Below are 27,343 nucleotides of genomic sequence, written 5' to 3'. Positions count from 1 at the left end.
GTGTCAAATTTTGTATTATATTGCTCCTGTGAAGCGCCTTGGGACATTTTATTACATTAAAGGTGCTGTAAAATAAGACAGTGGGCAGGATTTTGCCTTTTGGGTCAGGACCCTGACAACAAAGTTAAACGTGGGTCCTGACCCTGCACTGTGTCAAGAACAGCCACCCGACAGTGATTTTGCCTTCATTGGTCAATTCGTGGCCAGAGGGATGTGCTGATCATCCAATTAAGGGTGGTGGGTGGGCTCTTGAAGCTGGAGGGTGAGTAGGTGGTCATCCAGCATGAAAGGAGCTGCAGCCTGCCATTGCAGTAACGGGGAGAGAGAGAGGGGGCACCTCCATCTTGAGGTGCCCTCTCAGCAACTTTAAAAAATCTGCAGTAAAAAATGGCCACAGCTGCTGGGCCACCATTGTGGACGGGAAACCCCTTCACAGGGTGGCTTGTGGCTGAAGGTGTAACCACATTGGCAGTGGAAAGGGCTTCAGAGTCTCCAGCAGCTGCTGTGCTGCCGATGGAAGGTAGAATGTTAGAGACCAGCCATGAGTGCATTGGAATCGTCAAGTCTAGGGGTAGCAAAGGCATGAATGAGGGTTTCAATGGCAAATGAGCTGAGACAGGGGTGAATTCTGGAGTGATAACATATTCAAGGAGTTTGGGGTGGAAAAGGAGGTTGGTGATGGAGCGGTAGTTTGGATGGACCAAGGAAACAGAGCTGGAAAATTCCAGTTGGCCTCTGATAATGGGCCTTAATTGGCCTTTAATTTATTTTAAATAGTTACCCGCTGCTTGCGGGTGGGTAGCCATTCTGCCCCTGATCCGGCCTCAGGGTAAATCGCTCGGTGGCGAGATGGTCCCGGCACATCAGCACACTAACCGCTAGCGTGACATTACACGCCCACCTGCCACTGTTCCCACCCTCATATGGGAGCAAAAATCCTACCCAATGGCTTTGCCTTTCCTAATGTTTAGCTGAAGGAAATTATGCCTGACTCAACACTGGCTGTCAGACAAGAAATCCAATAGCACAGAGGCAATGGATGGGTCAAGAAAGGGTGGAGGGATAGGTTTGGGTATCAGTGCCATATATGTGGAGACACACTCCATGTCCACAGATGACATTACCAAAGAGCAGTATGCAGTTAAAGAAGCAGCAAAAATGGATCCATGGGAGACTCCTGCAGTGCTGGTGTGCGACAGGAAAGAAAAGCCTTTGCTAGAGATGCTCTAGCTTCAAGCAGGTAAAGTGGAACCAAGCAAGGGCAGTGCCATCAAGCTGGCTATTGTATGCGAATTACTGGAATGCTATGAACAAAGAACCCACATTCTTCTATGCACTACATGAGATGAGTAAAAGATGAAAATCTACTTTTATCACTCAAAGAATACCATCGCTTGAAGCACATGTCATCAAAATGTATAATAGACAAAGTCAAGTTGTGGTATGCACATAACAAAATTAAAGAAATAAGATGCATAATATTTAAAATGTACTTGGATCAGTACTTGAAATGCTGTAACCTACAAGGCTACTGACCAAGAGCCAAAAAGTAGGATTCAGCTGAATGGCTCCTTGTCAGCCTGTGTCGGCACGATGGGCTGAATGGCCTCCTTCGATGCTGTAAATTTCGATGTTTCTAATTTCTATACCTTGTCTGTCTTTCTGGGTGGTCAACAAACTACTGAGGAAAAGTGATGCTCTGTTCATGTTCCTTGATACTGACCAAATTCCCAAAGCAGCATAAAAATTGAAAACCATGGAGGAATTTATGGCCTGCTCATTTTGGGTGGTGAGACAAAATGTAGTTAGAAATTAAATTAAATCTCCACAAGCAGTCATAAAAATTGAACAAGATTGCATCAGATGCTGAGGGGTTCCAACGAGTCGTGGTTTTGCCAAACAGCTTGTAACACCTTCCCAGCAGAAAGAAAGCTGTTGTGAAACACACAGCTGTGGAAAGGGCTTTCGATCCAAATTCTGTGAATCGCATGTAGGAATTTAGTTGAGATTTTGAAATCTTTCCAGTGGGGTTTAAATTGTGCAATTGGATAATCCATTGTTGAACTTGTTATGAAATTGCACCTCTGAATTTGGACCACCTTCAAAGTAAAATCTTACTGCATTGGAAAACCCATTAATGTGCATTTAACTAAGGCTATTGCCTGAATGAAAAGCAAGTGTAATTATGGTTGAAAGTCATCTTAGCAATGGACTTGGCTTAGCAAATTGGCAAATGATGCTGAAATGGCATAAGTCTGTTGTCAATATTACAATGAAAACTTTCTTCAAGAATATCTTCAACAGTTTAAAGTGTATCGGGACATTAAACTTAAAAAGATCTTCATAAATAGCTTTACTGGAGTTCACTTTTCTGCAGCTATCTGACAACCTGGACATGTTGGTCTACGAAGAATATCTGGTTTACAAGCTAAAAATTCCAGATGTCAATGTTCCTTCACAGGGTTATTGCCTTTGCCGAGTTTAGTTGTATTTGTATTAGTAGCATTGTAGGGCGTTCTAGAGAAGTCTAGTAAAGTTTAACAAATGACTCGTTATTATTTAGTTACTATATACATTCTCCGCAAACCACCTAAGCTAGCATCCTTCGTGTTGCTATAACTTCTTCTCCTCAAGCCTATCTCATGTGATTGTTAAATCATTGCTCATACCATGGGAGGGGTCTCTCTCACTGTCTTTAATATTAATCCTTTACAATTTTATACTATTATACTACAGCTTTCATCAAGAATTGTTTGGCAATTTTTTTTTTTTCGTTTAGAGACGATGAATAGCCAGAAGTGTCATGGATGATTTTTGTTACAATGACATTGGCCCAATATTTACTGGTACAGGTTTTGTGAGCAGGTTTGGGGGGAGTTGGGGGATGTGGGGGGGAGGTGTTCCAGAAGAGAGAAGAGGTCTTTTTTCTCAAGCAGGTTCTCTGCCCAAAAGTCATCCTGACTGTTACCCTTGGTTCCCTGTCATGCAGGAAACACTCCAGAGGAGGACACAGGCAAGGAACAGGTAGGGAGCTTGCAGTTGGGTTACTGGTAGCATGGTGAGAGGCAGTGTGGTCACCAATCCCTTGGGGAAGGTCCAATCTCTGATCCCAAGGGAGGGGTTCCCAGGAAACCCAGCTGGCCAGGATTAAAAGTGGAAGATAATTTAAATCTGAGGCACACAGCCTCATTATAATATTTAAATGGCCAACCCGTCTCTGGGAGCAGGTTGGTTGCCCGCTCTGTCCTGCCTCCATTAAACACTGAGGTGGGCGCATTGGGTTGTGTTTGAGTATTTTCAAATTTTCACATCTCACCTGATGCAAAATGTACTCATTTTTGGAGTTAAACTTCCCTTCATTCTGTATAAATTACCAATTGATGTATTCCAATGCAGTTGACATCACACTGACAGGTCTTTAATCAGAAGAAAAAACGATTAGACAGCAGGTAGAATGTGAGGAGTGGGGGAGCGGAAAAGGTATCAGGCAGTTGCAGATTAAGTGTTGAAACTTCAGTATGATGCAGGTTACACTTTATCCAAATTATTACTGACATGAAATTCAACTTACATTTATGCCAATATCAATTCAGAACATGTAATCCAATGAAAATGGTCTGCTTTTTGCTTGGATTTCAGATGATTTTGGACTCAATCTCATCTCCAGAATGTCATGCAGCCACCTCAAACTGCATGACTCATTTAACAATATAATTAGGGACAGTGACTGAAGCAAATCTCACCCCTGCTGTATCTTGAAGGATTGCTTAACAGTTAGCACATGTTCTATTATCTACCCAGCAGCAAAGTAAACTGTCATTGTGTGTGAAGGGAAGGGGAGCAAAGCATAATGTTTATCTCTTCAGGACAGAGGAGTTGGAGTTACATTAAACAGACAGAGTGCAAAGCTTCTGAGTTATGCTGACCGTTTGGGAACTCTCCAATTTTTCTGAAGCCAGTCCAGTATCTTACATAGTGTAATAGTAATTTTTATGCATGGAATTGAAAGTCTCTGAATCGACTGCAATTGTTGATCTGCTGATGTGAAGCAGTGTGAGAATTAAGAACTGTGTTCACAGCTCTTGAACTGAAATTTACATTATTTAGCTCTAGAACTAATTACTGTTACTCTCAACATGTGCAAATAATTAGTGCTTCAAAAAAACTGCTCCTGAAAACAAATACTGCATTTGATGGATTTCAGACCTGAAACGTTGTGCGACGGGGGTCCTGGCGGCAGGCTGGAAGGCAGGGGGAGACCTCACCTCAACCCTCCATTGGACCCCTGTTGCTATCACACAGTGGGCAGGCGATTAACTTCTGCCATCGGGGTACCGTCCTTATAAGGGACAAGCTCCCATCTCCAGAGCTGCCAGCCAATTGCAAAGCCGGCAGCTCTGCAGTACTGGCAGTGCTACAGGGAATGCTGGCCACTGCCGGTACTGCAGAAGGCCCTGCAGAGTGGAAGATTGATGAAAACCCCAGGAAAGGTAAGTGGAGTCGGGGTTGGGTTTGGTGGGGCCATTCAAGCAGGCCCCAGCGACGGGGTTGGGGAGGTGTCATTGAGGGTGGGGGGGGTTTTCCTGGGAGGGGGTAAGGCAGCCATTGCCTTCTGGGACCCTCTGGGTGCCCTGGATTGCCCCCAAAGGAGGGAACCCCACTACGCGGCTGACAGCTTTTACCTGGCAGCGTCTCTGTGTGGCGGCAGGCTCAACGCCTTCCATTAAATAGAGGTGAAGGCTGAAAGAGGACCTTGTGGCCAATTAATGGCCTGGGGCAGAAAGGTCATCCTCAGTTTTCCCTGCCCCAGACTAAATTCGAAGATATCGGGAAGGCAACGGGCACTCCACTCCCCGCCTTCCCACACAATTTTATAGGCCCTCCCACCTTCCTTCCCGTCCCTCGTGGGCCCATAAACTTCAGCCCATTAACTATGTTTCTCGCTCCATAGATGCTGCCAGTCCTGCTGAGTGTTTCCAGCCTTTTCTGTTTTTATCTCAGATTTCCAACTTCTACACTATTTTGCTTTTGCATTATCAAAGAAAGAACATGCGTTTATTTAGAGCCTTTCATTTCCCAAAACACTTCACAGCCAATTAATTACATTTTGAGGTGCGGTTGCTGTTATTCTTAAGACAATTTCTGCACAACTAGGTCCTACAAAAAGCAAATTAAATAAATGATCAATTATCTGTTTTGTGCTGTTGGTTGAGTGATAAGTATTGACTGGGATAATGTCCTGCCATTATTGAAATAGAGCCATAGGATCTTTTATGTCCACTTCAATAAGAAGTTGAAATTAGACGGGTTAGTACTATGACCACAAACCTACTGTGTGAGTGCAGCTTACTAATGTGGGTTAAACATAACATTAGTCATGGGAAATTGATGTTTAGTATACAGTGAAAGCTTGGAAATAGATACCACGTAGAAAGAGAAAACAATACAACAGGTTAGAAAGGCCACCCATTTAATCACAAGCTGCCACTCCAACTATTAACACACTCAACTGGTATATGATTGCTTTTCCTGTGTCTTGTTAATTAACCCGGAGACCCTAGAATTGGATAGAATGGGCCAGACTAAGGCAGGGCCTCATAAAAGTGGCAATGTGTCTGGTGTGGTCCTTGGGAACTGAAAACTATCGGAAACCTGGAGGTGACAAAGCCAAATGCACTCAGCAGGGGAAGTGATTTTGGAAAGAAAAATCTAATGCTGCTTCCAAATCCACACAGCTTAGCCTAAAACAATATCATCTCCAGGAGTGTATAACTTGAGGTGGAACATTTGCCTGAATTCTAATAGTTGATTTTCTTTTCCTCTGATTTACATCTAAAATCTTATTCAATTTTGTGTCACTCAGCATCTAACATATCACTGTCAGAGAAATATTAAAGCCTTGTGCAAGTCTGTTTGAAATAAAGGTTTCAAATTTAAGATGGTTTCAGCTTCTTGTATTATTTTATGAAGTGTTCCTGCAGTGATGACTTTTTAAGTGGTAATTTTCTTCCACTCCCTCTGTTTTCAGTTTTTCTTTATCCATTTGAACATAAACAAAATCATTGTTTTGAGTAGTAAATGTTAGGATCTTAATACAATATTCTGAATTTCTAAGGGATTTTCCTGCTTGTAAAATAAAATGTTATTGGGTCCATACTGAAACAGACAGGATCCAAATAAGATCATAAATATTGCAGTTTGTAGAAATGTTCTGTGTCTGGAAGGGCAATTAATATGTGAAGTACCTGAAACATATTTGAAGAACACTCCCCACAGAGCAAATTCCAAACTTCAGCTGGGGCATACGAAAGGAATGCTTTATGGACACAAAGGGCAGAATTTAATGCGGCCGTTTAAGGTGGGTATGGTGGTATGAAGTGTAGGAGAATCACATCGGCGTCATCCGCCCGGAAATCCAACGTCGTGGCATTGGTTCCAGATTTTGTCAACGACAGGAAAGCACCATGGAAGCAGTGACGCCCTGGCACGACGGGGAGCTATTTTAAATTGCTGAACTGCTCTTTTAAATGCATTTAAAAATAATGAATTGCAATTTAATGATAGGCTCTCAATTTTGCCTTCAGGTTCACGATCGTTAAAACCTGGCAGCACCGAGGCAAGAGGCCATATTGCCGCAACGGGTAAGCAGTCCTGAGCATTGCTACATAGGGGAAGAGTGGGATTTGGAGGCTATCGTCAGATTGTGTTGCTGTGGGCTCTGCAAGAGGATTCGGGTTCTCATGGGCTATGTAAGGGGGTTCAGGGTCTTGGGGGTTCTGCAACAGTTTAGTGTACGTGTCGGGGGACTCTGCAAGCGTTCAGTGTGGGTGTGGAGGAGCTGTATTGGATTGACAAACAGCTGTGAGATGTGGTTGTTCAGTCACACTGCTAGAACAAAGGGTAGGCCATCAGTAAGTTTGGGCTCTTGAGATCCATCAGGGACTCGCTGAGAGAATTGTCAAAAGCTCGGTTGCCAAGTTAGGGTCATCTCTGCATCGACAGCGATCTGCAGGCCCACAGGTCACATTGCATATGTCTCATATACCCAGTATTTTTGGACTCCCATGGCATGATGTAGAGGGAGGGCCAAGAGGCAGCTACGCCTGTCTGTGAAACGTCACGACAAGAGCGACAGCAGCCGGCCATACCAAGAAGGGCCCATGTATGCCAGAGAGAGTACTGGACTTGGATCAGCTATGTTAATCTGTTAATTGTGTATCAATTGTTTAACTATATGCAGGTGGAGAGTGTTAATTGACATCTTACTTGATCACTTATAAACAGACACTTACTGAGACTGGTGGAGGGTTTTGAGTGAGGAGTTACATTTTTGTAATCCTTTTACTCTGCACAATTGGGCGGCGCAGTGGTTAGCACCGCAGCCTCACAGCTCCAGCGACCCAGGTTCAATTCTGGGTACTGCCTGTGTGGAGTTTGCAAGTTCTCCCTGTGTCTGCATGGGTTTCCTCCGGGTGCTCCGGTTTCCTCCCACATGCCAAAGACTTGCAGGTTGATAGATAAATTGGCCATTAGCAATTGCCCCTAGTATAGGTAGGGAAATATAGGGACAGGTGGGGATGTGGTAGGAATATGGAATTAGTGTAGGATTAGTATAAATGGGTGGTTGATGGTCGGCACAGACTCAGTGGGCCGAAGGGCCTGTTTCAGTGCTGTATCTCTAAACTAAACTAATACATGTGAAACTGAGTAAAGATAGGCTGCAGCATTATATTTCCATAACCAGCTTTCTGGAGCTTAACATGGTAGCCTAAAGCTGAAGGTTGGCAACTAGGAATTTGTTTTTACATAGAAAACTAAAATCTCACGGAATATTGTTGAAAATATGGCAGAAAGCAAGTGTAAATTGTTAGGGTATGATTACCCTCCGATGCTCTCTGAGCCTGAACCATATGACCAGTGGAAGAATTAAATGGATATGTGGACACGGGTTACATCTCTACCAAAGAGGAAACATGGTATGACCTTGGCGTTGTCATTTCCTACCACTAGTAAAATCAGAATGGTTTTGTGAACTGGATGCTCATCAGTTGGATACTGATGAAGGGTTGGATCTTCTGCTGGAATTCTTGGATGAAATTTACAAGAAAGATGACCTACTGAATTCCATATGAGGCATGGTCAAATTTTGATAGATTTCAGAAAACAGATGGTTATTCAATGGAGGAATATATCATGGACTTTCACAGACAGTATAGAAGATTGAGTCTAAACTAATAAGAGAAGCAAAACGTAAGGAATCAGAGAGTTGGAGAGAGTTTGGAGTCTATTTTGAGGTACCAGATAGGGGACCAGATAGGTACCAGCCTTGTCACATAGATGGATTTGTACTGGAAAAAGTCCTTCCTGATGGAACTTATAAGGCTAAAGCGAGGCTAGATGCAAGGGATTTTGAAGAGCGACTGGGTGATACCGATGTTAGAGTGGACTCTCCTATATCTGGAAAAGTAATCTTGAAAATCTTTTTAGCTCTTTTGACCACATATTCATGGGAGTGTAGATCCATTGACATAAGAGCTGCATTTCTGCAGGGTGATACTTTTCAGTGTTTCTGAAATCACCCAAAGAGGCAGCAAATGCAGAAGGAAAACTATAGAAACTGAACAATTGCATCTTTGGCTTTAATGATGTTTCCAGGGTGTGGTATTTCTTGGTGAAATTTATTTTGTTGAAAATTGGTTGTGTTCGACTAAAAGCAGATCCTGCAATGTGTTATTGGTATCATAAAGGGAAACGTTCAGGCATCTTCATGATGCACATTGATGATTTCTTATGGGCTGGTACTGCGGATTTTGAGAAATATTTTATTAAGATTAGGGCAGAATTTAAGATTGGGAATCAGGCTTGTGGGGCCTTTAAACATATTGGTTTAGATATTAAGCAGAATAAGTCTGGAATAACTTTAGATCAATAATCCTATTTAGAGAGTGTTACTCCCATCCCAGTTAATCATGTTAGGTCATCACAGAAAGATGATGATATATCTAAAGCAGAGATTAAGCAATTGCGAAGCCTGGTGGGTCAGTTAAACTGGTTGTGCTCTGACTAGGCCTGGTGCTAGTTTTGATGTGCTGGAGTTCAGCACAATGATGAAACAGTAAAAAGTTGAGAATGTTTTAAGGGCAAATAAAACATTAAAAAATGAAATCTGGAGAAATGTGTACTGAAGTTCCCATCCTTAGGTGACCCAAAGAACATGAAGCTAATAATTTTTAGCGATGCTTCACATGCTAATCTTGCTGATGGGTATTCGAGTGCAGCTGGTTTCATAATATTTCTGATGGTTGAAAATGGGAACTGTCATCTTTTAGCTTGGGAGGCTTAAAGCGCTGTAGCTACTGAAACACTAGGTCTTGTGGAGGCAGTGGATATGGGTTCTATTTATCAAATATTTTGGGTGAAATTCTGAACAAGGGACATACTGAAGATAGGATACCCATTGAATGTTATGTGGATAATTGTTCTTTGTGGGACAAAGTACGCTCTACAAAAAGTGTGAGTGAGAAAAGACTATGTATTGACCTTGCTGGATTGAAACAAATGCTGGAGAGAAAGGAAATCTCTAAACTTGAACGGGTAGATGCAAGTCATCAGCTATCCGATCGTTTCACAGAATGAAATGCTAGTACAAAGAAATTGTTAGGGGTGCTAGAGAAGAGGCATCTCACAATGTAATACTTTGTACCCAATATGGAATTTATTTTGAAATGTTCTTTGAGCACGTTAATAATTTGTGCATAATATGGAATTTATTTTGAAATGTTGTTTGAACATATTAATCTACATTGTATTATAAAAGTAAGAAGGAAATCTGTTAACCTGTTACTTACTGATGTATCAATTGTTTGATTCTATGCAGGTGGAGGGTGTTAATTGGGGTTTTACTTGAGCACTTATAAGCAGACACTTACTGAGACTGGTGAAGGGTTTGAGTGAGGAGCTACATGTTTGCAGTCCTTTTACTCTGTACAATAAATGCGAAACTGAGTAAAGATAGGCCCCAGCATTATCCTTCCATAACAGGTTTTCTGGAGTTTAACAAGCTACCTCCAAATGTCCTAGCGCCATTGTGAGCGAAGAGTACGGCATTCCAGGGAGGTAGTCACCAACCTATGTGCCCTACTGCAGGACAAGTTGCAATCTCTGGGATTTGGGGGTCACCCTATGCCTGTGGCCCTGAAGATCACCGTGGCACTAAACTTCTATGTGTCTCAATCTTTCCAGGGATCCACTGGGAACATGTATGGGGTTTCACAGGCAGCAGTCCACCGCTGCATTTAGGAGGTGACCAATGCCCTGTCCAAGAGGGCCGGCGGCTATATGCACTACCGGACCAACCCTGAGAGTCAGGCCGAGAGGGCCCTCGCTGCATTATATAAAACAAAATAACATTAAATAAGGGAAACCTTTACGTCTAATACCCTCTGGTTTTGTTGAATACAACTTATTTCAAAAACAGGCATTCCGCACTGTTCTCTAGATCCTTCTAATATAGTAATTCAAAACTAGTTTGTCAGTTATTTATCACTGATACTGAAAACATTAACTGTAGATCAACATCCAGATCAATATCAAAATCAACATCATTGTCAGTGAAAAGCCAGCTAAGAAATATTGAGCAGAAAATCAAAAGTGACAACTTACAATGCAGATGGTAAAACCATTCACTGTGATGAAAAAATGTTAATCAGAGAATCTCAATGATTTTATAATATCCTCAGTAAAAGTTAAAAGATTATATAATTCTATTGGCTGTTGTTAGAAACTTTTAAGCAGCAACATAATGACATCACTACATTACCAATCAAACTGCCCGAACAAATATGTGAACTTGAAATGATCCAAAGAAAGAGTTTAGCCTGAAGCAAAGATAAAGGGCAGGATTTTCCCTGTGGGCATTAGGACCCTGACATCCGGGTCAAATGGGCATCAGAAGCCTGCACTGTATTGGAAACAGTCACCTGGCAGTGATTTTCCCTGAATTGGACAATTTGTGGTCAGAGGGTGGGCTTGCCATCCAATTAAGGATGGCAGCGAGCTCTTGAAACTGGAGGGCCACTAGGAAGCCCTGCAGCACTGATGCAGCAGAAGCTTGCCTTTCCAGGTAAGAGAGAGAGAGAGAGATGGCACCACGAGATGGAGGCACCCTCTCTGACTTTTTAACTTATAAATTAAGAAATAGCCACAGCAGAGGGAGAGCCCCGCCACGGGAGTACCTGCAGCTGTAGCTGAGGACAGGCAGAAAATGAGGGCCTCAAAGCCTGCCTAGAGTGCTGGCTCACTGACCTGCTGCCGGGAGACTTTTCTCAGGCAGCTTGCGTGTTCCTCAACAGCTTGGGGGGCCTAGAGGCTGATTGGAAAATTCTAGTCGGCCTCTGACAATTGGCCTTAATTGGCCTTTAAGTATTGTTAGGTAGCTAACGGTCGCTTGCGGCGGGTAGCCTTGCTGTCTCTCATCCCACCTCCGGGAAAATGGCCTTGGGACGGGATGATACCAGCAAAACAGCATGCTGACTGATGGTACAAATTCCATGCCCACCTGCCTCCAAGCTTGCCCCCATTGGGGCCTAAAAATCCAGCCCAAAAGCCATTGTTGGTGTCCTTCCATCTGCGAAAGATGATGGACAGGCAGCAAAAAATCCATTTAGGTCTTCTCATAGTGCACCTTTGTTGATGGCTGTGAAGGCCAACCTTTGAGAGACAGGTTCTGCAACAAGTGCTGCACGTTGTTATGACTGGGTGCAAAAGGTCTCTGGTCTGTTACTATCTTCACCTGGTCTTATTGTAACAAGGTTTGAAGCAATATCCTGTTACTGTTTCTCAAGCTCGCTGTAGTCCTTGATTGAAGATATGGTCTTGCGTTTCGTTGGGGCCCAGTATTTATTGTAAACCTTGTTCACACAGGAGATTTTTTTCTCTCTTTGAGTTTACATAGGAACATAGAAAATAGGAGCAGGAGTAGGCCATTCGGCCCTTCGGGCCTGCTCCGCCATTCAAAAAAGATCATGGCTGATCGATTAATTCAGTACCCTGTTCCTGCTTTCTCCCCATATCCCTTGAACCCTTTGGCATTAAGAAATATATTTATATCCTTCTTGAATATATTTAATGACTTGGCCTCCACTGCCTTCTGTGGTAGAGAATTCCACAAGTTCACCACCCTCTGAGTGAAGAAATTTCTCCTCATCTCAATTCTAAATGGCATACCCCGTATCATGAGACTGTGACTCCTGGTTCTGGACTCTCCAGTCATCGGAAACATCCTCCCTGCAGCTAGCCTATCTAGTCCTGTTAGAATTTTATAGGTTTCTATGAGATCCCCTCTTATTCTTCTAAACCCTAGTGAATGTATGCCTAGTCGACCTAGTCAATCCTGCCATCCCAGGAATCAGCCTAGTATATCTTCTTTGCACTCCCTCCATGGCAAGAACATCTTTCATCAGATAAAGAGACCAAAACTGCACACAATATTCCAGATGTGGTCTCACCAAGGCCATGTATAACTGCAGTAAGACATCCTTACTCTTGTACTCAAATCCTCTTGCAATGAAGGCCAACATACCATTCGCCTTCCTAACTGCTTGTTGCACCTGAATACTTTCTTTCAGTGGCTGGTGTACAAGGACACCCAGGTCTCATTGCACCTCCCCCTTTCCCAATCTATCACCATTCAGATAATAATCTGCCTTTCTGTTTTTACAACCAAGATGGATAACCTCACATTTATCCACGTTATACTGCCATGCATTTGCCCACTTACCCAACTTGTCCAAATCACATTGGAGCCTCTTTGCATCCTCCTCACAGCTCACGTTCCCTCCAGCTTTGTGTCATCTGCAAACTTGGAAATGTTACATTTAGTTCCCTCACCCAAGTCATTAATATATATTGTGAATAGCTGGGGCCAAAGCACTGATCCCTGCGGTACCCCACTAGTCACTGCCTGCCACCCGGATAAAGACCCGTTTATTCCTACTCTCAGTTTCCTGTCTGTCAACCAATTCTCAATCCATGCCAGTACCCCCAATCCCATGTGCTTTAATTTTGTACACTAACCTCTTATGTGGGACCTTATCAAAAGCCTTCTGAAAATCCAAATACACCACATCCACTGGTTCTCCCTTATCTATTCTACTAGTGACATCCTTAAAAAGCTCCAGTAGACTTGTTAAGCATGATTTCCCTTTCGTAAACCCATGTTGACTTTGTCCAAGCCCACTTATGCTTTCCAGGTGTTCTGCTATCATGTCCTTTATAATAGAATCTAGCATTTTCCTCACTACTGATGTAAGGCTGTAGTTCCCTGTTTTTTTCTCTCCCTCCTTTTTTAAATAATGGGGTTACATTTTCCACCCTCCAATCTGTAGGAACTGCTCCAGAGTCTATAGAATTTTGGAAGATGACCACCAATGCATCCACTATTTCCAGGGCCACTTCCTTTAGTACTCTGGGATTTAGATTATCAGGTCCTGGGATTTTGTCAGCCTTTAACCCCATTAATTTCCCTAGCACTATTTTTTACTCATACTGATTTACTTCAGTTCCTCCCTCTCAATGGACCATTGGTTCCCTAACATTTCTGGGAGGTTATTTGTGTCCTCCTTTGTGAAGACAGAACCAAAGTATTTGTTTAATTGTTCTGCCATTTCTTTGTTTCCCATTATAATTTCCCGTGTTTCTGACTGTAAGGGACCTATATTTGTCTTCACTAATCTTTTTCTCTTCACATATTTATAGAAGCTTTTACAGTCAGTTTTTATGTTCCCCGCAAGTTTACTCTCATTCTCTATTTTCCCCCACTTAATTTTTGTCTTTGCCTTCCTTTGCTGAATTCTAAACTGCTCCCAATCCTCAGACTTGCTGCTTTTTCTGGCAATTTTATATGCCTCCTCTTTGATTCTAATACAATCCGTAATTTCTTTTGTAAGCCACGGTTGAGTTACCTTTCCAGTTTTATTTTTGCGCCAGACAGGAATGACTAATTGTTGTAATTCATGCACACATTCTTTAAATATTATCCATTGCCTATCCAGCGTCAACCCTTTTAGTAAAGTTCCCCAATCTACCATAGCCAACTCGTGTCTCATACCTTCGTAGTTTCCTTTATTTAGATTCAGGACCCTAGTTTCAGATTCAACTACTTCACTCTCCTTCTTAATGAAGAATTCTATCATGTTATGGTTGCTCCTCCCCAAGGGACCCCGCACAACAAGATTGTTGATTAATCCTTTCTCATTGCACAATACCCAGTCTAGGATAGCCTGTTCTCTAGTTGGTTCCTCAACGTATTGGTCTAAAAAACCGTCACGTACACGCTCCAGGAAATCCTCCTCCACAGTATTGTTGATAATTTGGTTTGACCAATCTATAGGTAGATGAAAGTCACCCATGATTACAGTTGTATCCTTATTGCATGCATCTCTAATTTCCTGTTTAATGCCATCCCTTACATCTCCACCACTGTTGGGGGGCCTATAGACAACCCCACCAACATTTTCTGACCCTTGATGTTTCTTAGCTCCACCCATACAGATTCCACATCATGATTTTCTGAGCCAATATCCATCCTCACTATTGCATTGATTTCCTCCTTTACTAACAATGCTACTGCTCTTCCTTTCCCTTTTTGCCTGTCCTTCCTAAATATTGAATACCCCTGGATGTTCAGTTCCCATCCTTGGTCACCCTGCAGCCATGTCTCTGTAATCGCAACTATATCATAACCGTTTTAATCTATTTGCGCTGTTAATTCATCTACCTTATTGCGAATGCTCTGCACATTAAGACACAATGCCTTTAGACTTGTCTTTTTAACATTGTTAGTCATCTTAGCTTTATTTTGCACTATGGCTCCATTTGTTTCTCGCCCTTGTTTTCTCTGCCTTCCACTTTTGCTTCTTACCTTTCTTTTCTGTCTTTCATTTCTATCTTTCTTTCCCCCTCCTCTGTCTCCCTGCTTAGATTCCCATTCCCCTGCCCTTCTAGTTTAAACCCTCCCCAACAGCACTAGCAAACACCACCCCCTGCCCCCCAAGGAAATTGGTCCCGGTCCTGCCCAGATGCAATCCATATAGATTGTACTGGTCCCATCTTCCCCAGAACTGGTCTCAATGTCCCTGGATTCCGAATCCCTCCCTCCTACACCATTTCTCCAGCCACGTATTCGTCTGATATATCCTGCTATTTCTGTTGTCGCTAGCATTTGGCACTGGTAGTAATCTCAGGATTACTACCTTTGAAGTCCTACTTTTTAATTTACGTCCTCACTCTCTATATTCAGCTTGTAGGACCTCACCCCTTTTTTTACCTATGTGGTTGGTACCAATATGTACCATGACAACTGGCTGCTCGCCCTCCCCCCTCAGAATGCCCTGCAGCCGCTCAGAGACATCGTTGACCCTAGCACCAGGGAGGCAACATACCATCCTGGAGTCTCTTTTGTGGCTGCAGAAATGCCTGTCTCTTCCCATAACAATTGAATCCCCTATCACTCCAGCCCTGCCACTCTTCTTTCTTCCCTCCCTGTGCAGCAGAGCCACCCATGGTGCCATGAACATGGCTCTTGTTGCTTTCCCCGAGTCATCTTTCCTAACAATATCCAAAGCGGCATATCTGTTAGAGAGGGGGATGGCACAGAGAACTCCTGCACTACCTGCCTTCCTCTACTCTGCCTGGTGGTCACCCATTCCCTTTCTGCCTTTGCAGCATTTGCCTGCGGTGTGATCACCTCGCTAAACGTGCTATCCATGATGATCTCAGCATCACAGACGCTCCACAGTGAATTGACCCGCAGCTCCAGCTCCATAATGCTGGTAGCCAGTCGCTGCAGATGGATACACTTCCTGCACACGTCAGGAACACTGGAAGCATCCCTGATTTCCCACATAGCGCAGGAGGAGCATATCACGGGTGCAAGATCTCCTGCCATGACTTACCTTTAGATTACTTGGTTACTCCCTTTGATTAAAAAATACTAATTACACTAGGGGCCTTGTTCTACTCCAAACACTACCCACTACAATCTAAAGTCCTTACCTTTACTTTTGAAGCTAATGAACTGCAGTCGTATAAATAGTAGAAAAAGTAGTAAAACTCACCTGAACCTACTTACCAATCAGTTGCTTCCCTGCCTCTGTGTCACTTTTTGAATCCTGACATCACTTGGAATTCCACCGCCTGAAGGTCCCGAAGGTATGCCTCTCCTCAGCTCCTCTTGGGTCTCGGCCTCTCTGCCTCTGTTCGCGCCCTTTATCTCTCTCTCTCTCGTTCTGCCTCTTCTCCAGCTCCTCTCGGGTCTCGGCCTTTACGTGTCTTCACAAGATTCAGTTCCACGGGAAAGAGATGGAGGCAGGTAGACAGGAGAGGAGATGTTCTCAGTCCATGAGCACACGGCTTTCTCTCTTTAAAATCTGATTTTCCAGTTTAAAACTCCCCTAGTTGGCCAGCAGTTGGTCACGTGACTGACTGGTTTGACCAGGTTTCTTCTGTGTATTTTGGGGGGCAGGGACTGGTTCCCCTTTGCTTCCACATTCTCTGCTACTATGCAAATGTCTTTCTAGTCAAGGGATTGCAATTTTAAGTTTTTGCTCATGTGGCGAAATACTGTGTGCCTCAATCTTGGCAGATAGGGGGGTTTGCCTGACAACATAAAGCTGCCAAGTGACACGTTGAGTTGTTGTTTTTGGCATTGGCGTCTGTTGCCAAGCTGCTGTAGCAACTGGTCATCGTGGTAGTGCATACCAGTCCACAGGATATGTCACTATTTCCCTCTTCTGCCAGCTTGTGTGTCTCAGGTGCAATAGTGAACATTTAGGGCCTTCATGTCACGCTTGCAAGCATCCTTAAAGCGGAACTTTAGGTCCCCCACTGGTCATCTGGCTCCAGCTACCTCACCATACAGAAGGTCTTTGGGTATGCAACTCTCTTCCATCCTGTCCATGTGTCTGATCCACCGAAGCTGCCTCTGTTTGATGAGTGCCAACACACTTGAGAGCTCTGCCTTTGCAAGGACTGCCTCATTTGTGATTTTTGTCCTGCAAAAATATACCCATAATGTGCTGCAGGCAACAAAGATGGAAATTATTGAGCTTCTTTTCCTGGTGGCTGTAAGTCATCCATACTTCACAGCCATACAGCAAGGTGCTGAAAACACAGGCCTTATAAACCAACAGTTTGGTCCTAAGGGTCAGCTTGGTGTTATCCCATGAACTTTTTGTGAGTCGGCCAAAGGTGGTAGCTGCTTTCCCTATGGAGCTCTGCATCGAGGGACGGATTGTCTGCCACCGTGGACCCAAGGTAGCAGAATTTGCTAACCGCTTCCAGTGGGGTGTTAATTAGTGTGATTAGCAGTGGAGATGCAACACCTTGTCCCATGACCACAGTTTTCTTGACACTTACAGTCAAGGAGAACAAGTTACAGGGTATGGGAGAGACAGTCCATGAGTTTTTGTAGCTGAATTTTCATGTGAGCAAGTAGTGCAGCATCATCAGCCTAGAGGAGTTCTCTGAGTGGAGCAGGCTTGAAAAGGCCAAATGTCTTAATCCTGCTCCTAATTCATATGTTCATATGATCAGGACGCGATGTGTTTTTGTCTTCGCTTTCAGCCTTGATAGATTGTAGAGCATGCCATCTAACGTAGTGTGCAAGTAGACTTCTTCTATATTTGCAGGGTAGGTGAAGGTCAGAAGCATGAAGAAGAAGATGCCACACAGAGTGGGGGCTAGGAGACAACCATGTTTCACTCCATTGTTACGGTCAAGTGAGGAGGAGTTGAAGGGCTTCCCTCTTTTCCCTCTCCTTGTTATACCACACAGGTTTAATTCTTTCTTAAAGTGGATGTACTGCCCTATTCAGTAGGTGTTTGATTACTTACTTGCTACGATCATAACAAGCACCAATTGGACAAGTTTTCTTGAGTTAAAAAAGAAAGAGGTTAACTTTATTGTACCTAAACTGAACTGATAAAATAAATAAACAATGCACCAACTTTCACTCACACACACACACACACTAAAGGTTTACACATACAAATAGATCACAGAGAGGGGAAAGGTAGATTGGTTGAGTTATAGTCCATAAAAAAAGTATACAGTCTGTGGAGTTTGGTGATTAGGCTAGCTTCTGGCTGAATTCAGTGGCCCTGAAGCTTTTAGTTTGAAGTGGTAGCTGACTGGTTTAGTGAGTCTCTTAGAGATAGCGATGCAAATGATTTCCTCGAATGGGGTTTCGGTTTGTATCCAGGGTATGCAAAGGTGGTCAGTCGACAAGCTGCAATGGAGAGAGAGAGAGGGACCCCCACTTAGGGTCTGATCTTGTTAGAGTCCAGTTGCTTCTCCTCTGCTGTGCTTAAAGCCACAGATGGGGATGGGCTTGTCGCATGACAGTCACTAAGTGATTCAAACATAGCAGTTAGCATTATTTTTTCTTCTTGCTAAAAGAAAGAGAACCTCCCTTAAACCTCCTGGGTCTTGGTTCTTGCTGGGGAATTGGCAGACATTTCATCAGCCTCCTCACAGTCCTGTGAGTGTAGGATACAATGTTGCAAATTAGGTAGCCAACTTAAGCTGCCAGGAAAGTCATCCTTTTAAAAATGTCTTAAAAAAACAAATTCAGATCTCCAGTCAGTGGATTGAAGAAAATTATTATTCAACAAAGCACATTGGTGTATCACCATTCTTCACTCTGAAACTGTCAGATGTGGAGCCATCAAACTGTACAGTGCAGTGCATGTTGTCATGGAAAGAGTGGATGAGACTGAGGAGCTTCAATGGACAACCGATTTTTCCCAAAATCTTGTAGAACCCTGTTCTGCTGATGGCGTTGAATGCCTTAGTGCGATCTACAAAAGTATGGTAAAGGGGTGCTCAGCCCCAACAGAGCCTAAAAATCCAGCCAAAGGACTGCAACAGTACAAACTAACACCCATAGCGACCAGCACATAAACTCTAGAAACTTAAGACACCCTTACACAACAAAAGTGGCCTCAGGAATAGCATTCAAATGCAGTCTCATGACTTCCACATGTCACTCTCACCTATTTACTTTCTGCCACTGCTCTAAGTCAAGGAGACCTATGATTTCCACTGCTCAGATAGAAGGAATCTGGCTCTGGGCTTTTAGTTTTGACTGTAGACCCAAAAGCTGCTCTTTGTAGCAATGAAACTGGTTTCCTAGTATTATTGGTCTGATTTATATTAATGAATGAGAGGTGCTCTGAATAGCTGCTGTTGACAATGTTCCATCAAAGTAAAAGTGCATTCAGCCGGCCCAAAGAACTACCATATAAAATGTTGCTTTACTAACAAAACCACCAAGCTGTAAAACAAATACTTTTAATTTTAGATCATTTGACTGAGTGAAAAGTGATGAGGAATAATCATAAAGGTATTTTAATGCAAAACTATTTTATTATTCAGCATTTAGGAATTAACAATATATCTGGCACAAGTATAGGCCCAAGGGGCGACTGACATCTGCAAAGCAAACAACAGTCCCAGGTACAAGTCAAGATGAAACCCTGAATTACTAAATTAATTATTATTTAATAATTGAACTGTGAACAGATACAAAAAAAAAGCTGTAACTTTCTCTCTTGAAAGTACTGCCTGTAGCTAGGTTCCGTACACAGTCAATATTCTTCTGCTACCCCACACAAGGGAACATTTCACATGTGTGATAATAAGTGTTGGGAGCCTTTTCAATCACAGCCTGATTTGTTTTCACTCAGAGTCCACACACATGCCCCTGTCAATAAGGGTCACTGAGTAGCAGTCCGGAGCGGAAACCCTGGGAAGATTTTTCCCCTCCCATGCCCAGGGCTGTGGAGGACAATTGTAATGTCTTAGTTCCTGCTCTGTCTTAGATTAGCTTGCTCAGCACAGACCAGGATTGTGATATTCTCTATTATAAAAATAGAAAGTGCTGCAAAACACTCAGCGTGTCAGGCAGCATCTGTGGAGAGAGAAAACAGAGTTAATGCCTCTGATATTTACTGAGGTGGGGTTTCAGAGAAGTGGAGGAAGAGTCCCCATATGCCCTGGAGTTTTAACTCCAGTGTGCATGTTTCTTTTAAAATAGATTCCTCACTTGTCAACAGGCTTGGCTGCCTGTTGGGCAGATAAATCCTGCAGCATGAGGCCCCAGCCCAGAGCTAGGAAGGTTTAGTGGTTGTTTAGGTAGAGATCTTGGGGTACAGCACAATGTGGTTGGAAGAGTCATGGGGTGATTGTGGAGAATCGAAGATTATGGAGGTCAGGGAGAGATCTGGGGGGGGAGGCGGTGGTGGTGATGTTGGAGATTGGGGGACAGACGGTCGGATCGGCGAGGGAAATGGGGGGGACAGAAGAGAGTGGAAAATCACATGAAATATCAAGGTTTAGTGATGGAAGGGTCGATGATCATGGAGTGAGGGGTCAGTAATGGCAGCGGGGGGTGTGAACAGGTTAGCTTGTTGTGCCTGGAGGAAACACTCCTGTTCCTCCTGTTCCTCCTGCTCCAAAAGCAGTGCTGTAAAGGCATTTATCTGATGTATTTAGTCCTTCTCGCCCCCTTTTACTTGCCTGGTTTCCTGAGGCATAGGAAACCCGGCCAACAGAGGATAAAAACATAAACCCTGTTATAATGGAGGTACGTATGCTCCTTAAAAAGTTTCAACAACTGATTCACCTCCCGAGAGTGGATTGGTTGCTTGCCCTCATCTCAGTTTTGTTATAACCTGAAGTGGGCAGGTTCGAGATGGGTTCCGTTCCTGTAAGATTTTAACTTCCCACCTGACCTAAACCCGCCTGTTTTGGGGTGTGGGGTGGGGTTAAAATGACCCCCAATATTTTAGGTCGATGACCTTTCATCAGAACAGGAAGATGTTTGAGGTTAACAGTATGATAGTCTGTGTGGTTTGGTAGTACATTGTGAAGTCCCTCTGCCTACTATGATATCAAGGCAATTAACGAAGTTTGTCGCGCATTTCAAGCTTTATTTGTCATTGGAGTGAAATCAGAGTTTATTCTGAGGTAAAGGGTTTATCTTGGCCAGTTCAGCAAACTAACAGGAATTCAGATAGTTCAGTCAATTTGTCTAAATCCCAACTTTACTCATTTTTGAGCTTAGAGTACTTGTAATATCGCAACGATGCGGAAGCTTTATGTTTATTTTCCAAGGAATAAAAATGCAGTAAAGAAATTGCAGTATATTCCTGGATGAAATATGCATTGCCAAGCTCTTTTGCTGTATTTATAAGAATAAATGTTTATGCAGCAAGGACATACGCAACATCGTGGGAGTTAAGACAATGATTTCATCTCCAGCAAAGGTGAGACTACTTTTAGCTTTGAAAATACAGAACAAGTTTCTGATGGTCCACAGTTGGACCATGTGCAACTAAGGCATATAAACCAGTCGAGATTTGATCACTGGTCTGCATTGAGGGAAGCAGATTTCAGCTTCAAAAGCAGAAAGGATTTTACAAGTGGCCACGTGCCAATTGAGCCAAGCAGAGGAAAGACCAGCCAGGGTGCCTGCTTATGATTACCACTTAGTGACTCCTGCTGGAAAGCATGGCTGTCGGTGTCAATGATGATAGGATTGGGTTCAGTTGTGAGGTTCATTATTGAATAGTTGATTTACTTCACTTTTTAAACTCAAACATGAACCCCAGCAGAGTCAGAATCTTTAAGAAAAAGGGAATAAAATTGGAGAAAAAGTGAAATGTGCAGCGTGAGATTGCAGTAGGGTTTGCTGTGTGTACAATAGTTGTATTGCCATTATGAATATGCTGTTCTTGGAATTGGAGACAAAACAGATGTTCACTGTTCCATCGCAAACAGAATGGCTGGTGTCAGGTAGGATTCCGTTAAGAAATCTGTGGTGTTTTAATGCAGATTTTAATGTTCAAACAATTTTGAAATTCACCAAATATGAACTGTAATCTCTTCAAAATCATTAGACAGTACTGATCTAGTGAGATCATATATTAATAGCAAGCAGACACGCTGGTGCCAGTAAAGGATAGTAACCCTTGTCATTAGCTGAGGTTGTGATGACAGGCATCAAAGAGAGGAACATAGAACCAGAGAAACCAATCAAGCCATTGACAAATTGCTAGTGGAGCACTTGTGGCAGGACACATCCCTCAGGGAGGGATCAAGGCTGCTTGAAGACCAACAGCAGAAATCATCAAACCAAAGAGCAGTCCTGACTGTAATATTTGTGCTCAGTCTGAAGAGAAAAAGTCCAGGGATCCAATTTAAAACTTTTGTTGGAATTGCTTGGTGGATTTTGAGTTAAAGATGTTGTCTGGACCTTACAAAACAGCTGAAAATGGTAAGTTCTATCATTAGTTGTTCATTAAACTGACATGCAGGACAGGATTTTTCAGTGGAACATTACCCTTTTTGCAAAGTTAATTAACGTTTTTTTTCAAAAAAGAATTAGTATAAAACATGTATTTTGCTTGAATCTAGAGTTTGCTAGGATTTTTCTTACATCATATTTTTGATTTAAGTGTAGATGACAGCATTTGAATATCTTTGAAAAGCCATAATGATATACTTTTTAAAATGTAAAGTAAGGGTTATTATTACCAAGCACAATATTTATAGAGGAAGTCTCCTAACTCATATTCCGAGATTCAACCTTGCTGTTAACCCCATCATGCAGTGTTATTAAACAGAATGTGCTGCCAATAGCTGCTGCATTCATACAATAACTAATGTCAGTCTGAAGTGAAACTGCTTTGCATCGATACCATAGTTAATTGTGAATGCAGCTTGAATCTGGAGTCTTTGGTCTAACACTGGCACACAAAGGATTGAAACTACCTGTCCCACTCCACTTTGCTTTAAAGTCAATTTGGGCCTTAACACCTGATATATAGTCTGAGAGTCTGGGATTTCCTGCGTATTTGTGGCCGGATGCACACATAATTGGGACACACGTCAAATACGTGACTGAAAAGATTGTAGAATTTCAGGCATGAGCAAATTACAAATTGCCTAAATCACGTCAATTATTTACAGCCATCTATCGATCCTTCTGCCTGAATGTACTCTGCCCATAATAATAGCCCCAACATAAATTTACAGAGCCTCCAACATGAGTTTCTTGTAACTGTGCATGCTTAGAGGCGCTCTTCAAATTACTACCAGATTTTCAGGCGTCCCAGGCAACAAAATAATTTTCTGATGTTTCATGCAATTTTATTGAGCGTTTTTATCAGATAATCCTTACTGATACTTGCTCTGTATTTTCTGTTTCTATTCATGCCTCTTTATGGCATCAGTATAGATTATATTAAAAATTGAAAAGCTTCCCCAATTGCCAGGTTCTTAAACACACTGTGCCTGATGTGCTTGAATGATGGGTGAATGAGTTGAAACTTTAATTTTCATACTTAAGAGAAATATATAATGTGAATTCTGCACTTTCCTTGGGCCCCAATTGTTTATGCTGATTTACACTCATTTTACATTTGAGCATATTCTAATGAGATTCACAGGAACTTGGCAACAGCAGAATGAGTGTGGGAATGGGCACAATTTCGGGTCTAATTTCCAGGTTGCACCCACGGATATAATTCCAAGCCCACACATTTGATGTCTGAGTGTGAAGCCAAAATGGCTTTGCCCTAAGAAAAGAAAGACTTGCATTTATAGTGCACCCTTCACAACCTCAGCCGTAAAACTGCTTTGCAACCAGTGAAGTGCTGACAATAAATCTATTGTGTGAATGCACTGTTAATCTAAATCTTTTTTTGAGACTGATAAATCTGCTTCTAGTTTTAAAGCAGGAGTGCGTCATTGGTCAATAAAGGTGCATGTAACCAAATCTGAATGTCTGCACCATTTCAAACCTATCATCACAAATTAACACCAGCTTTGTTGCTGGCAATTAGGACACCTAAGCAGTGCTAGTGACATCTGGCAGTGTCACTGCCTGTGAGTGAGTTTGACTAGAACCTGACTCGAGGAAGTTACGGAGCTTGGGAATGGATCTGTGAAACGAAATACTCATGCATTCTTTATAAGCTAAATAAACATTTGTGTGTGCTTATTCCTGCCCATTGTTTTACTGTGTTTTAAGTTTAGTTGGCACCTGGCTGTGAAACAGCTGTTATATCCACATGTTAGACCAGCAGCTTGTCGGAAGGTTAATGCTTTTTCCCACTTTTTCAGCAATGTTACTACAGCTTGTAAAATGTTTGCATAGTAACTGAGGCTAAAATGTTCCAGTTCCAGATTTTTTCTTTCTGTATTGTATCAAATAAAATTTATAAGTTGGCTTTTCTCGATTTTTCTTTGGATTTTTCTGACTTCCTTTTGAAGTTGTGTATTCTCCTTGTTTCCTCATTTGCGAATACAAGAATTTTCTGCAAATACCATTTGTCTTCTGTTCTTCAGTATAGTACTCATCAGGTTATGAGGGGTGGTTACAGGCCGACACAATAAGTCCCAGATGTACTGACATCAAACAAAGCATCTCAGTGCTAGAAGTTCATCAGAGATTATCCAGTGATAACCAGGAAGACCACACTTCATCAATATATTTAACACATGGCTTGTCTGCTGAATCCTGATGTGTTGTATTCTACTTTGTGATTAAAAAAAAACCTGTGTAGGAAGCAGTTCTTGAAAATGTGCAGAATTGCAAACTGGAGAGGGGGAATGTAACATGAATTCCTTCTGTCAACCATGCTCCCTCATTCAGCCTTTGGCAGGAGATGGATAATTCTGTTTCTCTTGTTACCATGCCTGCTCCTTCAGCTGTGGTAGAGGGAGCAGAGCACAATTGTTGTTCTGAGTAATTGGTTAGTTGGTAAAACTCTTGTCTCGGAGTCAGAAGATTGTGGGTTCAAGTTCCACTCTAAGACAAAAATCTACACTGACATTCCAGTGCAGTACTTAGGAGGTGCTGCTCTGTCAGAAGTGTCATCTTTTAGATAGGACTTTAAATCGAGGCCCCATCTGTCCTCCAAGGTGGACGTAATAGATCCCATGGTACCATTTCGAAAAAGAACAGGGGAGTTATGTCTGGTATCCTGGCCAATATCTATCCCTCAATTAACAACACAGAAGCAGATTTTCTGGCCATTAGCACATTGCTGTTAGTGGGAGCTTGCTGTGCGCAAATTGGCTGCTGCATTACAACAGTTTCCTACTTTACAGGTTGATTGGCATCCTTCCATCTACGAAAGATGATGGGCACGCAGCAAACAATCCATTTAGGTGGGGTGTCTTCTCTTGTTGCACATTTGTTGATGGCTGTGAAGGCCAATCCTTGAGAGGCAGATTCTGCCACAAGTACTACACGTGAAGCTGCCAAGTGACACTGTGATAAAAACAAGAAATGCTGGAACCACTCAGCAGGTCTGGCAGCATCTGTGGAAAGAGAAGCAGAGTTAACGTTTTGGATCAGTGACCCTTCTTCGGAACTGGCACTGTGAGTTCTTTTTGACGTTGGCGCCTGTTGCCAAGCTGCTGTAGCAACTGGTCGTCGTGGTAGTGCACACCAATCCACAGAATGTGTCACCATTTCCCTCTTTTGCTAGCTCGTGTCTCTCAGGTGCGATAGTCAACATTTAGGGCCTTCATGTCACGCTTGCAAGCATCCTTAAAGTGGAGTTTTGGGCGCCCCACTGGTTGTCTGGCCCTGCCTACCTCACCATACAGAAGGTCCTTGGGTATGCGACCATCTTCCATCCTGCGGACGTGTCCAATCCACCGAAACCACCTCTGTTTGATGAGTGCCCACACACTTGGGAGCTCTGCCTTTGAGAGGACTGCCGCATTTGTGATTTTTGTCCTGCAGGGATATACCCATAATGTGCTGCAGACAACAAAGATGGAAATTATTGAGCTTCTTTTCCTAGTAGCTGTAAGTTACCCATGTTTCACAGCCATACTGCAAAATGCTGAAAACACAGGCCTTATAAACCATCCGTTTGGTCCTAAGGGTCAGCTTGGTGTTATCCCATGCACTTTTTGTGAGTCAGCCAAAGGAGGTAGCTGCTTTCCCTATACACATATCGAGCTCTGCATCAAAGGACGGATCGTTTGTCACCATGGACCCAAGGTAGCAGAGTTTGCTAACCACTTCCAGTGGGCTGTTATTAAGTGTGATCAGGGCAGAGATGCAACACCTTGTCCCATGACCACAGTTAACAGTGATCATAATTCGAAAAATACTTCATTGGCTGTAAAGCACTTTGAAACATATTGAAAGATGCTGTAGGAATGCAAGTCTTTTTTTTCTATGACAACCCTTAAGGACACTCCATGGGTTACAGGGAGGAAATGTGCTTTTATATTTGTCTCCTTTACCTAATTTAATTACTTTCCACCCCTCCTTAGACTATGCCAAATGCCAATGCCACTCTGAACTGTGTCAATATTCACTAAACAACCATTTGGAAATGCATGATAGCAGCCTGGAATGACTATTTGATTTCTTATGATACATTAAAGATTCAATAGTGTCACTGTGAATCTCGGATATATTTATATTGTGTCCAAATTTCTTTCTTCTTTTTAATTCTGCCACGATTTTTCTAAGTGGCATCAAAAATATATTCAAAACATTTAAGCCCTAAACATGAAAGTGATATTAGATCATATGACCCCCTTGCCCCTCCAAGCTGGGCACTTCTATCTGCTTTGCTTGAATTTTTGTCACATTTTCAAATCTCAGTCCACGACGAATGCCATTTGTAGTTAGTGTAGTGAATAGTTCAGTGGCAGAAACCTGTCTTTAGGCTTTAAAACATCACCCAGCAGCCAGCCAATGATGCTTTTTATGTTGTCTTTTTAAATTTCTGTCCAGGGAAATTGACATCCATCCATTACTGTCCCCCTTTTGATCTGCTGTAGCTGTGAAAATGGGGGTGAGCAGCTCCTAACCTTCACTTTGCTGAAACCAGTTGCTTAATCTGGCACATTTTTGAAGGTCCACACTGTCCTCAGTTACATGGGACTGTTTATGTTATGGAGTGCAGTGAACATCGGGAGACATGTGTTCCTCAAGTCAGCTGCACTCCTACAAAAAAACAGAAAAACTGCAGCCGATTTTTATTAAAATGTAGTTAAGAAATACTTTTCTTGACACAGTTTATTGTAGTCATAAAGATGAAAGATGAAGAGATTATTTGTTTAAACCATCAAGTTGACCATAGTCATTGTAAGCTTGGATAATGAGTCAGTGAGCAATCATTAAATTAAATATAGTATATGAACATACAAACATATGAATTAGGAGCAGGAATAGGCCCTTTGGTCCCTCGAGCCTGCTGCGCTATCCAACAAGATTATGGCTGATCTGTTTGTAACCTCAACTCCA

General features: G+C 42.6%; 1 protein-coding gene across 3 annotated transcripts in view; it reads left to right on the top strand.

Moving 5' to 3' along the window:
• Positions 1–27,343, top strand: part of afap1l1a (actin filament associated protein 1-like 1a) — a 290,476-nt gene that overhangs the window by 125,074 nt on the left and 138,059 nt on the right. Inside the window, exon 2 of one of the 3 annotated variants that reach the window (XM_068043390.1) lies at positions 6,585–6,641. The exons of 1 other annotated variant lie outside the window; for it this stretch is intronic. In XM_068043390.1, the coding sequence (XP_067899491.1) occupies positions 6,585–6,641 (57 nt within the window). Of the gene's footprint in view, positions 1–6,584; positions 6,642–22,193; positions 22,337–27,343 lie in introns of those variants that run through there. One more of the 3 variants, XM_068043391.1, reaches the window with a different exon arrangement.

This window comes from Heterodontus francisci, chromosome 12 (assembly GCF_036365525.1).
Source record: "Heterodontus francisci isolate sHetFra1 chromosome 12, sHetFra1.hap1, whole genome shotgun sequence".
NCBI classification, from domain to species: domain Eukaryota; kingdom Metazoa; phylum Chordata; class Chondrichthyes; order Heterodontiformes; family Heterodontidae; genus Heterodontus; species Heterodontus francisci.
The sequence above is the reverse complement of the archived record's forward strand: the minus strand, read 5'-3'. Positions and strand labels throughout refer to the sequence as shown.